Here is a 15,663-nt window from a genome sequence, read left to right as displayed (position 1 = left end):
TTAAATCAGTTTCACTTTGATGGACCTAGGTCATATTGACATTTCCTGTTTTATTAGGCATCGGATTATTTAGTCAGTCAATTTAGTCAGCCAGTCAGATAAATAGTTACTGCAGATTTATGCTTTCCATAACAGACTTTGTTGTTCACTGGCTGACATCCCAAATCTAATTTTAAACAAGAAACAGTGTTTTTTAGACATTTTTCTTTTAGATGAGTCAGAACATAAGTGGTAGTTGCATTTTCCTCTGCTTAATGCGCCATATATCATTTTATATGAAGCAAAAGCAAATCAAAGTCAAACACAATGCAATGCAGCAGAAACAAAGGCTCCCAGATCTATTCATACTTTGCTTCATCTTTTATGTATTTCCAGTTGAGGGAGACAGGGCTATATTAGCATTGTATAATCTGAGCTCTAACGCAAAGCTCTTAAAAACCTGCAATCATTCTGCCCTCCTTCTCCTCTTCTCCATGGGGAATACTCCTTCTGTCCTTTTCTTTCTCTTCCCTTCTCTGCAGGTACTGAAGGGCTTTCCAGAGTGCCTGCAGGCAGATATCTGTCTTCATCTGAATACAAGTTTGCTCCAGAGTTGCAAGGCATTCCGTGGAGCGACCAAAGGATGTCTGCGAGCACTGGCGATGCGCTTTAAGACCACCCATGCCCCACCAGGTGACACGTTGGTGCATTGTGGGGACGTTCTCACAGCCCTCTACTTTCTCGCCAGGGGATCCATTGAGATTCTGAGAGATGACATAGTGGTGGCTATCTTGGGTGAGTGATGAACAATTAAACAAACCTTCACTGTAAGCTTGTAAACCTGCTAGTAAAACCATCAAAACTTCATGGTGATGACATCTCACTCTGATTAGAATCTATATTTAAAATGGAGTTTGTTCCACGACTTTCACAAACCTGTTGTCCTTTGATCGTCAGGCCACATCTTTTTAACCATTATGCTTTTCCACTATACAATAAATGGCATTGGTGCATACTGTTATAAAAATAATTGCACAGTTTTTTATCAAAACCTCTCTGAAATAACTTTTTTTGCTCAAGGAACAAAGGCTACACAAGAAGAAAATAATAGTATATCATAGCCTGCCATATATCACCCTGCAGTCAAATCCAAAAAAGAATATGTCTTACCATATATATATATATATATATATATATATATATATATATATGTGTGTGTGTATATATATATATATATACACACACACACACACACAGTCAAACCAAAATTTATTCAGACACCTTGAACATTTCATTCATTAATACAGTTTATTAAAAATATCAAAAATGTGTGTATATATATATATATATATATATATATATCCAGGGGTGCACATAAGTGGTGCGCATGCATGACCAAAATAAAAAAATGCACTGGGTACAGTTTATGCACATTTTAGAGTGCAGTTTATCACCATTTTAGATTGACTAACTGTAATACTGTATAAGATTTCCATTTTAACTGAATGCATAAGAAATCTGCAAAACGCAAAGCTGTGACATTCACTGACACGCTAAAACGTGGCAGTGCATATACTTACTTCCTGGCAACCCACCAAAATAAAAGTTTGCTGGTTTTAGGTTTGAAAATGTTGAAAATGCATATAAAAATAAAAAAGTAAAAAAAATAAAAATAAATAAAATTTAAAAATACAGTTAGCATTGTATTTTTAAGTGTGCTATAAAATAATTGTATTTTTATTTAATACTCATTTTTTATTTTAAAATATAATAGTGTTATAATATTAGTATTATTATTTATTATTTTATTTTTTTTAAAAACGAACTAAATAAAGTGCAATAATGCTCTTATTAATTATTTTATTTTTTATAATTATATTTAATGGGTCACACTATGTGCAGTGTGAGCACCAACCCGAATCTCCAGGTGCTCTTATGAGAACCAGACTGAAAAACTTATGTGCACCCTTGTGTGTGTGTATATATATATATACAGTATCATTGTCCAAATAGCAGATTATTGAAATGCTGTGGAAATTGGGTCTTACAGTATGGTACTTGCACACTCATCTAAATTTAATATAAACAGCTCAGAGGCTCACAATGTAATAATAGACTTAATGAAAGAAGTGCTGTCCTTCATTCAAGGATATCTCTCCTGTGATGAGCTCATCATGTTTTTATAGATAGAGAGAGTCTGAAATAGAGGAGAGCTGAGGGAAAATGAGAGAATGAGGGAGAGAAAGGTTGTAATTAAATAAGATGCGGGAATGAGAGTGGCAGCGGTGTGGTGCATGTTTCCCTTGTTCATTAGATTTACGAAGTGTCACTTAGTGTGACGGAGAGCCACGAGTGACAGTGCTAGTTTCATTATTTACAGGCACATTTATACACTCGTGCACACATGCTCCAGCCACATTGGTGCAGTGGGCAGGTGGAGCAGGGTAAGCCGAATTTAAATGGTCCATCTCTCTTCCTACGCAAGCTGGCTTTAACAGAATAAGGCCAGGGGAAGAAAAAGAGACACACACTAACATACTCATGCAACTCAGCAGAAACTTGGTGTACACTGCACAAAATTGCTGAGAGAAGCTACCTCCTGGTTTGTATGTATTCTTAGGTCTCAGTTGAGGATTCACTACCTCAGCAAGAATCTGTTGTCTTACGAAAGTGTTGCAGATGGACACTTTAATCACTGTACAATAATTGTGGCTCGGGCTCCGTTACTCTAATATCATATTGCTTATAGCCTCACCTCAAATGCTTAATGTGCAATATACAGCACCAATTGTTTTAGCCACGACCCTGAGCCGGATTTAGATACAGTGGCAGGTGGCCACTGCCCAGGTGGCTGTCGTTTGTTTGTCAGGTCTGACCTTTGATATGTATCGCTGCAGAAATGTGCTGTCAGGCCTCGACATTTCTGTTGGCACATGTCCTCAAGAAGCTTGCAGGGGCTTTCAGAAATATGTGCTCACATCAGTGTTTGTCAAGTTACATTCTACCCACATTGTGAGTTTGCAGTCAATGGAAACCTGTTTTTGGCACGGAATAAAAAAGGTAATTGCGGATTTTTTTCCCTCACAATTCTAAATTTATTTCTGCAGTTTATATTTTACAATTTTTAAGTAAAACTCTCACAATTCAGATTTTTTTTCTCAGAATATTGAGTTCATAGGCCCTATTTTAATGATCTAAGCGCATGGTCTGAAGTGCAGGTGCACTTAGGCCATCCAAATCCACTTTTGCTAGTTTAACAACGGAAAAAATGGTCCAAAAGTTTGTACCTAGTCTCTTAATGAGTTATGTGTGTTTTTAGGTGTAACGTGCAATAAACCAATCAGAGTGTCATCTCCCATTCCCTTTAAAAGTCAGTTGGCATGTTTATGTGCTGTTGCGCATCCCCGTGTGTGTAACAAGCGTTGTGTACCCGCCTAAAGGTGCATATTACTAACGCGCCGTTTAAATAACAAACAAAAATACTGCACCATTGATTTTAGACTGGGTCGTTTGACTTTAGACTGCAGTCGTTTTCATTTGTCTCAAAATAGCAACACGCCAACAAAGCATCTGACCACACCTTGTTTTCAGACCAGCACACCCATGGGTGAACAGATGGGCACGAGTGCATTTGCTTTTTAAACAATGTGGCACAGGTCGTGAAAATGATAATCTCAATTTCATGCATGAAAGTGTCTGTCTGTATCTTGGAAATGTGAGAAAAAAAAAGTCAAAATTGTGTTGCAAACAGAAAAATTGCTGAACTGAGAGATATTTTTCTTTGAGAGATCTAAACTCAGAATTGCATTTCCTCACGCAGATTCTGCAGGTTCAGGTTGGTCACACGGATTCATCGCATTAATAACATTCATAGCATATAACATTACTTGGTTTTTAAATGACTTCTGTGAGCTGTGCTTCATATATCACTACTACAATAGACAATGAACCTTTTTTACCCGTGAAATTCTGCCTACATACAATCACACATGCTCTAATATGGAAACTTGCTTTCCCCCTTCTCACTCTTTGTCCATTTCCTTCATTGTTCATTGCTTTATCTTCTCTTCCCTCTCTTCTCTGATCATTGTACACCCACCTCTCAGGTAAGAATGATATTTTTGGAGAGATGATTCATCTGTACGCCAAGCCAGGGAAAGCCAACGCAGATGTTCGAGCGCTGAGCTACTGCGACCTGCACACCATCCACAGAGAGGATCTTCTGGAGGTTCTGGACATGTATCCTGAATTCTCTGACTACTTCCTGTCCAATCTGGAGCTCACGTTCAACCTGCGCGATGAAAACACCAAGGTAGAGCAGCAAGTTATTACTAAGTACTTACAGTTTTCAAATAAACAGATGAATGTACTATGCAAAATACACTAACATTCACTACCCTCCGCAGTCAAACTCCAACCCTTTATGGAAACTATGTATAAACATCTTCAAAAACTATGAGCACATTAATACAATAATTTAAAGGTGCCCAAGAACGTTCTTTCACAAGATGTAATATAAGTCTAAGGTGTCTCCTGAATGTGTCTGTGAAGTTTCAGCTCAAAATACCCCATAGATTTTTTTAAATTAATTTTTTTAACTGCCTATTTTGGGACACCATTAACTATGCACTGATTTACACTCAGCGCCACCCCTTTAAGACACGAGCTTCCTGCCACACGAGCTGTCGACTATATTACAGCGCATTTACAAAGTTCACACAGCTAATATAACCCTCAAATGGATCTTTACAAGATGTTCGTCATGCATGCTGCATGCATGCTTCGAATTATGTGAGTAAAGTATTTATTTGGATGTTAAAAGTTTTATTCTGAGTAAATTTGAGGCTGTGCTCTGTGGCTAACGGCTAATGCTACACTGTTGGAGAGATTTATAAAGAATGAAGTTGTGTTTATGCATTATACAGACTGCAAGTGTTTAAAAAATGAAAATGGCGACGGCTCTCTTGTCTCCGTGAATATAGTAAGAAACGATGGTAACTTTAACCACATTTAACAGTACATTAGCAACATGCTAACGAAACATTTAGAAAGACAATTCACAAATATCAGTAAAAATATCATGCTATCATGGATTATGTCAGTTATTATCGCTCCATCTGCCATTTTTCGCTGTTGTTCTTGCTTACCTAGTCTGATGATTCGGCTGTGTGCAGCTCAGACGTTAATACTGGCTGCCCTTGTCTAATTCCTTTTATAATGTTGGGAACATCATGGGCTGGCATTATGCAAATATTGGGGCGTACACCCCGACTGTTACGTAACAGTCGGTGTTATGTTGAGATTCGCCTGTTCTTCGGAGGTCGTTTAAACAAATGAGATTTATATAAGAAGGAGGAAACAATGGAGTTTGAGACTCACTGTATGTCATTTCCATGTACTGAACTCTTGTTATTCAACTATGCCAAGCTAAATTCAATTTTTGAATCTTTAATAACTTTATTAATCCTAGATGGGTATTTTACTGTAGTTTTCGGCATACAGTGAAAAGCACAGGGTCTTTAAAAACCTGGATATAGGAGGAAGACTAATTTTAAAAGTGTTATAAGGAAAAGTCATGTAAATTAATAAAATATTTTACATCTATGGGTCTTGAAATTGTGAGTAATATATTTTTGTAAAGATCCTTATCAAGTAAATAATGTAGAAATATCATGGAGCTTTTGAATATTGTTGTGGACAATGAGAACTGCTGTGCTACAGTATATTCTAAGTCTTCTGAATCCATACAATTAGCTAGGTAGTTTTTTAAAGAATGGACATAAGATTTATGTTGTTATTCTGATAATCATCCCTCTCCTTGAGCCATTGTGTTTCAGTGAATAATGACTTCAGTTTTGGTGTGTAATTCCTCTTGACACGAGTTGCATTTGCAAACAGTGATGATATTTTTTGTTGGTGGAGCCTACCTGATAGCATAAAATGAAAGTTATGCAGTAGCAGTCTGTGGAAGCCACAGAATAAAAGATAAAAAATAATGTTTTAATTTTTTTAAATTTCACATTTCTGACTTTTTTTCTCGCAAATCCTAGTTTATATCTCACAGTTCTTAGAAGGATGAACAGAATTGTGAGATATAATCATTATTCTGTCTTTTTTCCTCAGATTTTGATTGGAAGATATAAACATGCAAATGCAAGAAAAAAAGATCTGTGAAAAAGTTTTCAGAATTGTGAGATAAAAAAATCTTATAGGCTATGTTTAAAGGTTATCTATGTAAAATGGTATAGGTTTAAATATTATTTTATGCTGTAACTGCTATGTATGAACTGCAAATGTGAATATCTGTTTACATCAAATTTATGCTTTAATAGTAGACTAATCATTACCGGTATCATCAGTCCAGTCTGTGACTTGCAACATAAACGTCTGCGTTTAGTTTCAAAGGACGTCTTCAACGACTGTATTCTATAAAAATGAAGACTATATTTTTTGCACTCCAATTCTGACATCCACCAAGGGCACAACAAAACATTTTTCTCTTATTCTGTGGACTTTGCCTGTTTTCCTCCACTTGTTACCAAATTGGTCTATTAATTACTTTTATGATGCAATTTTATCTCATGCTCTTTTATGGCAGTTTGACTGTCATTATATTTAAAGAATAGGCAGGAAGATTCTACAGAAAAATCCACTTTTGGGCTCCTCAGAAGAAAGCCAATCTGCTTTTCCTCTACTAATGTTGCTGCAGTAAATAAAGTTAAATGCTGTTTAATGCTTTTCCTAATGTAATGTCATTTCTTGTGTGTGGCAGGGCGCCACAGCTCCACACAGGAACCTTTACACGGCCGTGAGTGATTCAGACACTGAAGACCCTGACGTCAGGACTAAACCCTGCTTTAAAAGGAACCACTCTTCAGGTCAGGACCTTCTCCTCATGTTCTGCTCAAATTTCTGTCTTCCTCTCCTCCATTGTTCTCTCCTTTTTCGGTCCCTTCTTTGTTTCCCTTCCCCCCGTCGCCTCCCCTCCTCTTTCCACCCATCTCTTTTCTCTCCCACTGGGTTTCAAGCTGTTGCCATGGTGATTGTTGGCCACAGACAGATGTTTGTTATTGTGTGGTTGCACCCTGCCAGATTTTACCTGAACGGTCAAGAGCCGTTTTATCCCCCGTCCCTGTATAACCCACTGTTTGGATTATTTATCTCAGCCAAATCTCTCACTCTCTTCCTGGCACATTCCTCACTCTCTTTTTTTCTTTGTTCAAGGTGCAATCTGGAGAGTGACCGTGAGAACCGTTTGTGTAAAGCTGTGAGGACTTTGTGTTCCCTCAGGTTCTCCGAGCAGACCGAGCAGGACAGACCGGGAAAGGGGAAGAGATCAAGATGTTCGCTCATTGCCTGGAGAGGAGCAAGAGGAGAAGGAGGAAGAGGAGGGTGAGGAAGAGACAGCGAGGCCTTTGAGTTTGGGTCAATCCCTTCCTTACAACCTGAACACCATCCCTGACACATACACTAAAGATTGTGTTGAAAACAATCTGTTCCATAAAGGTATACATAAACATACTCATTCATAAGGGTGTCCTACTGTGGGGAAAAAAGGGATTGGAAGCATACTGTATCAAAATGTTTATAATGCCTTATAATACAAATTGAAATTCATCTGTTCATTGTGAACAGTTACAATAGTGATCATATCTTTTTTTATTTGTATATTTTTTTTATTAGGGCTGGACGATTAATCAAAAAGTAATCAAAACTGAAATTCAGAACCTCTAACCGACGTAATTTTCCCATGTCTGTTATTTTGTTTTTTTAATCTTGTTAATACTTTCCCCTTAAAAACACACTACCGCGTGTGTAGTCACATAACTCCACCCTGCCCAGTCAGCGGCATGGAAGCAACACGGATGTGAACTCAAACACCGAGTCAAGACACACAGACGATCCCTGAAGTGAGATCACTTTCACTTGCATCCTCACGAAAGTTTGTCAATTGTATGTGTTTAAAGGCTTGCCAGTATGAACACTCAAGTGATTTTTAACCCTATCATTATGAGCTGCTACGCTGATGCATTGTGGCACACGAAGACTCATACAGACAGCTCGCACATCATGTGAAGATCGCGCGCACAACGCTGTCCTGTGATTTATCTCTAAAGTAGCTTAGAAACTCAAGTTATAGCATATAATTTTCTACTTTTGAAGTAACTACTTACAACCCACAGCTTCACAATTAATAGAGAGACGGTATGACTAATTCACGCACGCAATCGCTCTCGTTAATGCGTTCAGATATGTACTAGTACTGTGCTAATTTATCTGTGTCTGATTTATGAGCAGAAATCTGTAAGAAATGTTATGAACCATAGACAAAATAACTGCTGAAAGTGAGCTGCTATATCAGAGCACTCTTTCATTAGGAAAAAATATCCCACTTTTAATAGTCAAGCATATTTACAGTACAGTACAAACAGTACAAAATTTGACAGTGAACTAAGAGGGCAAAAAAAACAGCAAATAAAACAAAATAATCGTTCATTAATCATAATCGAGGTAAAATGTTTAATTAATCGAGGTTATCGTCCAGTCCTATTTTTTTTATTCAATATATCCCTGATAATTTAAAGTCACAATGAAGCAGAAATAGCAACAGATCATTTCTTCTGTATTGAGACATGCATTAGAGTGAAATGGATTATCTAAAAAGTAAAGAATGTAGCGTGGGACCTCATTCTGTCCATCACTTGTTGATTGGATGGAGGCAGATCTAAATGCGAGTTAGCAGTCGATTGTAAGAAAGGGCCGGGGTTTGTGCAGATAAAGAGAAGTCAGGCATAGGTCACCAGAGAAACTTCCTAAATTAAATTAGCTTTTGTATTGTAACTGTGCTAAAAAGCAACAGACTATTTCCTTTGTATTGTGACATTTTAGTTAGATGTTTGAATTATTTTGTTTAAATCTGGATTTATTTGTAAAGTTATTTTCATGAATATCATTCCAAAGCAACATGTTTAAACATATAAGTAATCAATCTGATAAATGTTAACACATTGTCTTTATATATTGCTAAAAATGCATTTTTAAAAATAATTTTCTTTTTTTCCCTCACATTTTCTAGCATGCCATGGGCCCTAGTTTGACAATCCCTGATCTAGAGAAAGTTTGCCATTTAGAATGATTTCATGAAAATGTGTTCGTAACAGGTTTATAATAACATATTACTTTTTTAAAAAGGTAACTTTTCACAGGTGAAATCTAGTCATTTCAACAGGAATCCCACACGATCTGAAAATTTGCACAAGGGCTGAAAATTTTCCCACACAGATTTTGCTACTGATTCACGTTAGTAATGCATTCACCACATTGACCAACAGAAGCTGCTTTGTTTAAAAGCTGCACTTCATACATCACTACACTTTTGACAGTAGATATTGGACTCTCCTTGCCTGCAAAATTGCACTAATGTGACCACATCTTAAGGTATATTATATGGAATTATGAATGCAGTTAGTATATTAACAACAGACTGAGTATATAAATTGAATTCATAAATAACCTGAAGAAAACAATGACTCAGACAAGTGCTGCAATTTTACTGAGACTGTGTACTGCGAAGAAGAGGTTTTGTAATGTATGAAAAATAGCCACGTACCAATTCAGAGGCTGCATCCTTCGAAGGACGATTGTGTCACAGCGGCGCGACAAAGGCTGTCCCAAATGTGTCCTCGTAATGCGTCCTTCATTTCCTGGGCAATGAGGGATGCAACAGATGGATCCTTCGTGGCCTACCTTAGCCAGAATTCATTGTGTGCCTATGACAACAGGATATTTTTAAAAAAAGAAATTGTCGGATTACACTTCTGAAACTTACTAAGATGTGATTTTATATAGTTTATACTCTTAATTATCTACAGAAATAGACCATGGTGAACATATTTAGACAGATAATAAATCCTGTGTTGTTTTCAGACAGTTGAATATAACTTTCAACAGTCCAGTACAAACGTTTCTGCCACTCGTCAACGGCAGCTGTCACAGTTGCTAGGCGACAAGAACAATCATCCGTAAGCTAGACCATCCCATTTAACAACGCTCGGTCTGACCATCACGGCCTTTGAAGTTTGAGTCCTCCGAAGGATGCAGCCTCTGAATTGGGACAGAGTTAATGACTGCTGATATAATTATACAGCCAGGGAGCTTCCCTCTCTTTCCTTCTCTCATTCTTTCTCCAGATCTCTAAATATTACAAAACAACCCTCGAGCTCATGATTAGATTGAGCTTGGTGTAATATCTTGTTGAGGCAAACACACACAAACACGTTCTTTTGGCTTCTGGGGATTGCGGCTGTTATATTAGGGGACACTTGGTGCAGTGTGGAGATTATTAATGATGTGTGTGTGTGTGTGTGCATGTGATGTATAATTTGTCTTGTTGGAGTGCTATATGTTTTATTAAAGTGTGTATGTGATGTGTGTGTGTGTGTGTATATATATATATATATATATGTGTGTGTGTATGAGTGCAGTACAATTGACACATACGAACCCAATTAATCTTACATATGTGCATGATGCATTAAGTTTGTATGTATCAGGTATGTTTGTGTGTGTGTCTGTGATTAATTGCACTGGGACTTGTGTTTCTCTAGATGTGCGTGTTGAAGAATGGCCTTGTGGGAATGCAGATGACTCAGCGAAATCTCAGGACAGAGAAGGAGGAGACGACTGTGAAAGTGACATCACATTCGGTGAAATGGAGCAAAGACTGGATCTACTACAGGAACACCTGAACAGGTGAGAGAGAGAAATGGACATAAAGTAGGTCACATGAAAGAGTAAATAAAGAGGATACAAGTTAAAGCATCAACTTTATCATCCAGAACATTTTGTGCTATTGATAGAATTGTGCCTACCGCCATCTGCTGGTCACGGACGGTATTGTATTTCTGCGTCAATGTATGTATATATATATATGTGTGTGTAGGCTGGAAGCGCAGATGACATCAGACATCCAGGCTATTTTACAGTTGCTCCAGAGACAGAGCGCTCTGGGACCTCCAGCGTACAGCACTGTGGCCGTCAGCCCAGAGTACCACAAACCCGTGCAGCCCGTCACCGCCATGCAGACACAGGTAACACACCGGCTGTGGAAAGCTAGTGTGCATACTGCACGTTATACACTCAGAATACCCCAGCAACCAATAAGAGCACCCTAGCAACTGCTTTGCAATCACTAAAAACACCCTTAAAGTAGATTTTTGAATGTCTTTGTTTTTTAACATACAATTTTGTATTTTTTGTTTTTTTAATTGTTGTGGGTTCCATATAATATAATTAATAATTATGATATTTGCGGGTCAAACTGACGCTAACTGGTTTTAATACAATTTACACTGTGAAAAATGTGGAAGTAAGGTGTTTTCTTGGAATGTGCACAATTCATTAGCCACTATAGGTAAATAAATATGAAAAATGACAAAGTCCAGTAAATGATCAAACTATTTGCGCTACAAACCAGTGTGTTTATAATTACAGTACATGAAAATAACATGGTAAGAAATACTATTTTGCAGTATCAGGCAGCATGACGAGCAGACACCGGAAGCCAGACACACTCAGTTTATAAATTGCTGCTCTTACATTAAAAATAAGGTGGATATTACAACAAAATTATGACTTTACAAAATAAAACAAAACAAATATGAGAACATATGACAAATAAAACTGTATTAAAATATTTTTGACATTTTCTAATTGTATTTAATATTTCCAGTTTGACAAAGTAAATATACTATGGAAGCTTGTTTCCACCATGAAATAAAAATACATTAGGTAATGGCAACTTTTTATCTCACAATTCTGACTTTTTTTCTCAGAATTGTGAGATATAAACTCACAATTGTGTGATATAAAGTCATAATTACGATTTATAAAGTCATAATTACGAGTTATAAAGTCATAATTGCATGATAGAGTCAGAATTGTGTGATATAAAGTCATAATTACGAGTTATAAAGTCAGAATTGTGTGATACAAAATCATAATTACAAGTTATAAAGACAGAATTGTGTGATACAAAGTCATAATTACGAGTTATAAAGACAGAATTGTGTGATATACTGTAGTCATAATTACGAGTTATAAAGTCATAATTGCATGATAGAGTCAGAATTGTGTGATATAAAGTCATAATTACGAGTTTTAAAGTCAGAATTGCATGATAGAGTCAGAATTGTGTGATATAAAGTCATAATTACGAGTTATAAAGTCAGAATTGCATGATAGAGTCAGAATTGTGTGATATAAAGTCATAATTACGAGTTATAAAGTCAGAATTGCATGATAGAGTCAGAATTGTGTGATATAAAGTCATAATTACGAGTTATAAAGTCAGAATTGCATGATAGAGTCAGAATTGTGTGATATAAAGTCATAATTACGAGTTATAAAGTCAGAATTGTGTGATACAAAGTCATAATTACGAGTTATAAAGACAGAATTGTGTGTTATACTGTAGTCATAATTACGAGTTATAAAGTCATAATTGCATGAGAGTCAGAATTGTGTGATATAAAGTCATAATTACGAGTTATAAAGACAGAATTGTGTGATATAGTCATAATTACGAGTTATAAAGTCATAATTGCATGATAGAGTCAGAATTGTGTGATATAAAGTCATAATTACGAGTTATAAAGACAGAATTGTGTGATATAAAGTTATAATTATGAGTTATAAAGACAGAATTGTGTGATATAGTTATAATTATAAGTTATAAAGTCAGAATTGTGTGATATAGTTATAATTATGAGTTATAAAGACAGAATTGTGTGATATAAAGTCATAATTACGAGTTATAAAGAGAATTGCATGATTAAAAGTCAGAATTGCGTGATAAAGTCATAATTACGAGTTAAGTCAGAATTGCATGATATAAAGTCATAATTACATGTTATAAAGTCAGAATTATGTGATATAAAATCATAATTACGAGTTATAAAGTCAGAATTGCATGATTCTGACTTTTTTCTCAGAATTATGATACAAACTTTGTGAGGGGAAAAGGGTTTTTTTTCCTCATAACTGCGAGTTTATTTAATTCGGACTTTTCTCACAATTGCGAGTTTTTATCATGCAATTCTGACTATAACTCACAATTCTGACTTTATAACTCGCAATTGTGAGTTTATATCTCACAATTCTGAGAAAAAAGTCAGAATTGTGAGATGCAAACTTGCAGTTACCTTTTTTATTTAGTGGTGAAAACAAGCTTCCACAATACACTGTATTCAGTAATTATAAATTTAGTTATATATATTTATTTTTACATTTTTCAAATTTTGTTTAATGTTTGTGCTTTTGTAGGCTATGTTAGCCATGCTTTTTTGCAGTATGTTTTTGAATGTGCTGTTAAACAGGGATATTTCTGGGGCCATCACATCAAAAATCAAGAAACATCTGGTCACCCTACCTTACAGCTGACTAACAAATACCAGAAATACCCTAGCAACTGTCTAGCAATGCTACGGCATACTATTTTTAAAAACAGTGTGTGAAAATATGCAGTATGGAACAATAATAGTTTAAAACAGTAGCACAATCTTATTTTATCGACAGCGAGAGAGCATTCACCCACGTATAAGTGCTGTGCACCATATCAGAGCGATTTGATCTCAGACTTTTGCCAGTCAAGAAGGAGATTACAGCTGATTTTGATTGAATTTGCAATAGAATACTAACATACTACATTTGAACTGCAGAAATGTTTAATCCGTTTTCTTCTTTGCAGAGTCCTGATCTAGAGAACGCCTACAAAGCCAAAGACTCCACGCCTGCCGTTACCATGGAGATGACCTCTGATGTCAGCACGGCAACTCCGTTGGCGACAGACTCAGAGTGGGAGGCGGAGCTGAAACCACTGGAAAATGAGCCTTCTGCGTCACAGCAGCCAAGATCTTTCCAAATGTCAATCAGACAAGCGTCGCTCCCAGATTCGTCACCCGGAGGCGGATTGATGCCGGGTCTCCACAGGCCCTCCTCTGATCCTGGACTTCCAGGGCAGTAACATAAGGTCAAAGGTTTTGATGGTAATGAAGCAGAGTTCAATAACAACAGAATTCAAAGGGACAAGTACAGTAAGAGCAGTGTTCAATAATGAGGTTTGAGTTCTAATATTCCTCATAGAGGAATCACACTCCTGTATGCTTTCATGTAACTATGCATAGACAGAACAAACTACAGTAAACTCAGCCTCCTCCCTTCAAAACAAGCCTCCAGCTAGACTCAGGGTAGAGAACACGAAACCGACGAGTCATATGCAAAGAACCTTCCGTGTCCCTTATAGTTACCTTCAAAAATGTTGTAGTCAAACAAAAGCAGGTGAACGGATGCATTAATGCAGTACGAATCAGCTTAAAGGTTGTTCATATTTGTAAATAATATATAAATAGAGCGGTGTTCAGGAAGTAACGTACTGGACATACAACCATGTTAATGAAAGAAAGATGCATGCTAGGGAAAAAAAAATGCAGTGTTTGTTTATTTTTTTGCATGTTTCTTAAAAAAACACTTGCATTGGTAAATCGGTGACATGAGCTCGGTTTTTTGTCCTTATATTATATTTGAGATTTATATATGTATTTAACTATGAATTTCCTGGTATTCAGGAAGAATCTTTACTTGAACTGAACTCTGCAAAGCAAAGCCTCATCATGAAAACTATCGTCATCATTTTAAAATAGCACATTATTCTACCCATATCAGATTTCCACAATGACACACCGTCCCTTCAGAGCCAACTAAACATTTTAGCATTGTCAGTATTGCAGTATCATGTCTCAGTATTGAATTTGACAAAACTTTGTTGGTCCAAGTGAGTGTCACCATTTATTGGCCCTCATGGAGGGTAATTCAAACCACAGATGAGAGATCCATCACCACAGAAACAGTTGTGGGTTTTTAACACTTAAAGGGTCATTTTAATCCTGGGCAAATCTTATTTGCGATCAATTTTATTGACCTGCTCGTACTTGCAGCTCACAACCTGTTTTAACAACTGCTTGTCCATCCGAGGAAATGTCGCCACATAGATCTGCTCAGGTTGTCCGCTCCAGTTAACACATTTGCTGCTGCTGTTTGAGATTCGTGAAAGGCTTATGAATATTTAATGAGGTAAGCACCGAGGCAGTTTATGATTGGTTGTCTGTTGCTAAACAACTCAACTTTAAACAACTAAACAACCTTTGGATTCTAGCACTCTTAAAGGGTTAGTTCACCCAAGAATGAAAATTCTGTCATCAATTACTCACCCTCATGTCGTTCCACACCCGTAAGACCTTCGTTCATCTTCGAAACACAAATTAAGATATTTATGATAAAATCCGATGGCTCAGTGAGGCCTTCATTGACAGCAAGACAATTAACACTTTCAAATGTCCAGAAAGCTACTAAAGACATATTTAAAACAGTTCATGTGACTACAGTGGTTCAACCTTATTGTTATGAAGCGACGAGAATACTTTTTGTGCGCCAAAAAACAAAACAAAACGACTTTACTCAACAATATCTAGTGATGGGCGATTTCAAAACACTGCTTCATGAAGCTTCAAAGCTTTACAAATCTTTTGTTTCAAATCAGTGGTTCGGAGCGTGTATCAAACTGCCAGTTTTGACAGTTTGATACACGCTCCGAACCACTGATTCAAAACAAAAGATTCGCAAAGCTTC

General features: G+C 36.7%; 1 protein-coding gene across 14 annotated transcripts in view; it reads left to right on the top strand.

Moving 5' to 3' along the window:
* Positions 1 to 15,305, top strand: part of kcnh7 (potassium channel, voltage gated eag related subfamily H, member 7) — a 60,096-nt gene extending 44,791 nt beyond the window's left edge. For 7 of the 14 annotated variants that reach the window (XM_048200746.1, XM_048200748.1, XM_048200741.1 and 4 more), the window contains 7 exons: positions 520 to 774; positions 4,086 to 4,291; positions 6,752 to 6,857; positions 7,270 to 7,485; positions 10,587 to 10,731; positions 10,922 to 11,069; positions 13,727 to 15,304. In XM_048200746.1, the coding sequence (XP_048056703.1) occupies positions 520 to 774; positions 4,086 to 4,291; positions 6,752 to 6,857; positions 7,270 to 7,485; positions 10,587 to 10,731; positions 10,922 to 11,069; positions 13,727 to 14,002 (1,352 nt within the window). In that variant the 3' untranslated portion in view covers positions 14,003 to 15,304. Of the gene's footprint in view, positions 1 to 519; positions 775 to 4,085; positions 4,292 to 6,751; positions 6,858 to 7,269; positions 7,486 to 10,586; positions 10,732 to 10,921; positions 11,070 to 13,726 lie in introns of all 14 variants that reach the window. The other 7 variants (XM_048200739.1, XM_048200744.1, XM_048200742.1 and 4 more) reach the window with 3 other exon arrangements.
* Positions 15,306 to 15,663: the final 358 nt, after the last annotated feature.

Source organism: Megalobrama amblycephala, linkage group LG8, assembly GCF_018812025.1.
Source record: "Megalobrama amblycephala isolate DHTTF-2021 linkage group LG8, ASM1881202v1, whole genome shotgun sequence".
Taxonomy (NCBI): Eukaryota; Metazoa; Chordata; class Actinopteri; order Cypriniformes; family Xenocyprididae; genus Megalobrama; species Megalobrama amblycephala.
This window is presented reverse-complemented; position numbering and strand designations above follow the sequence as displayed.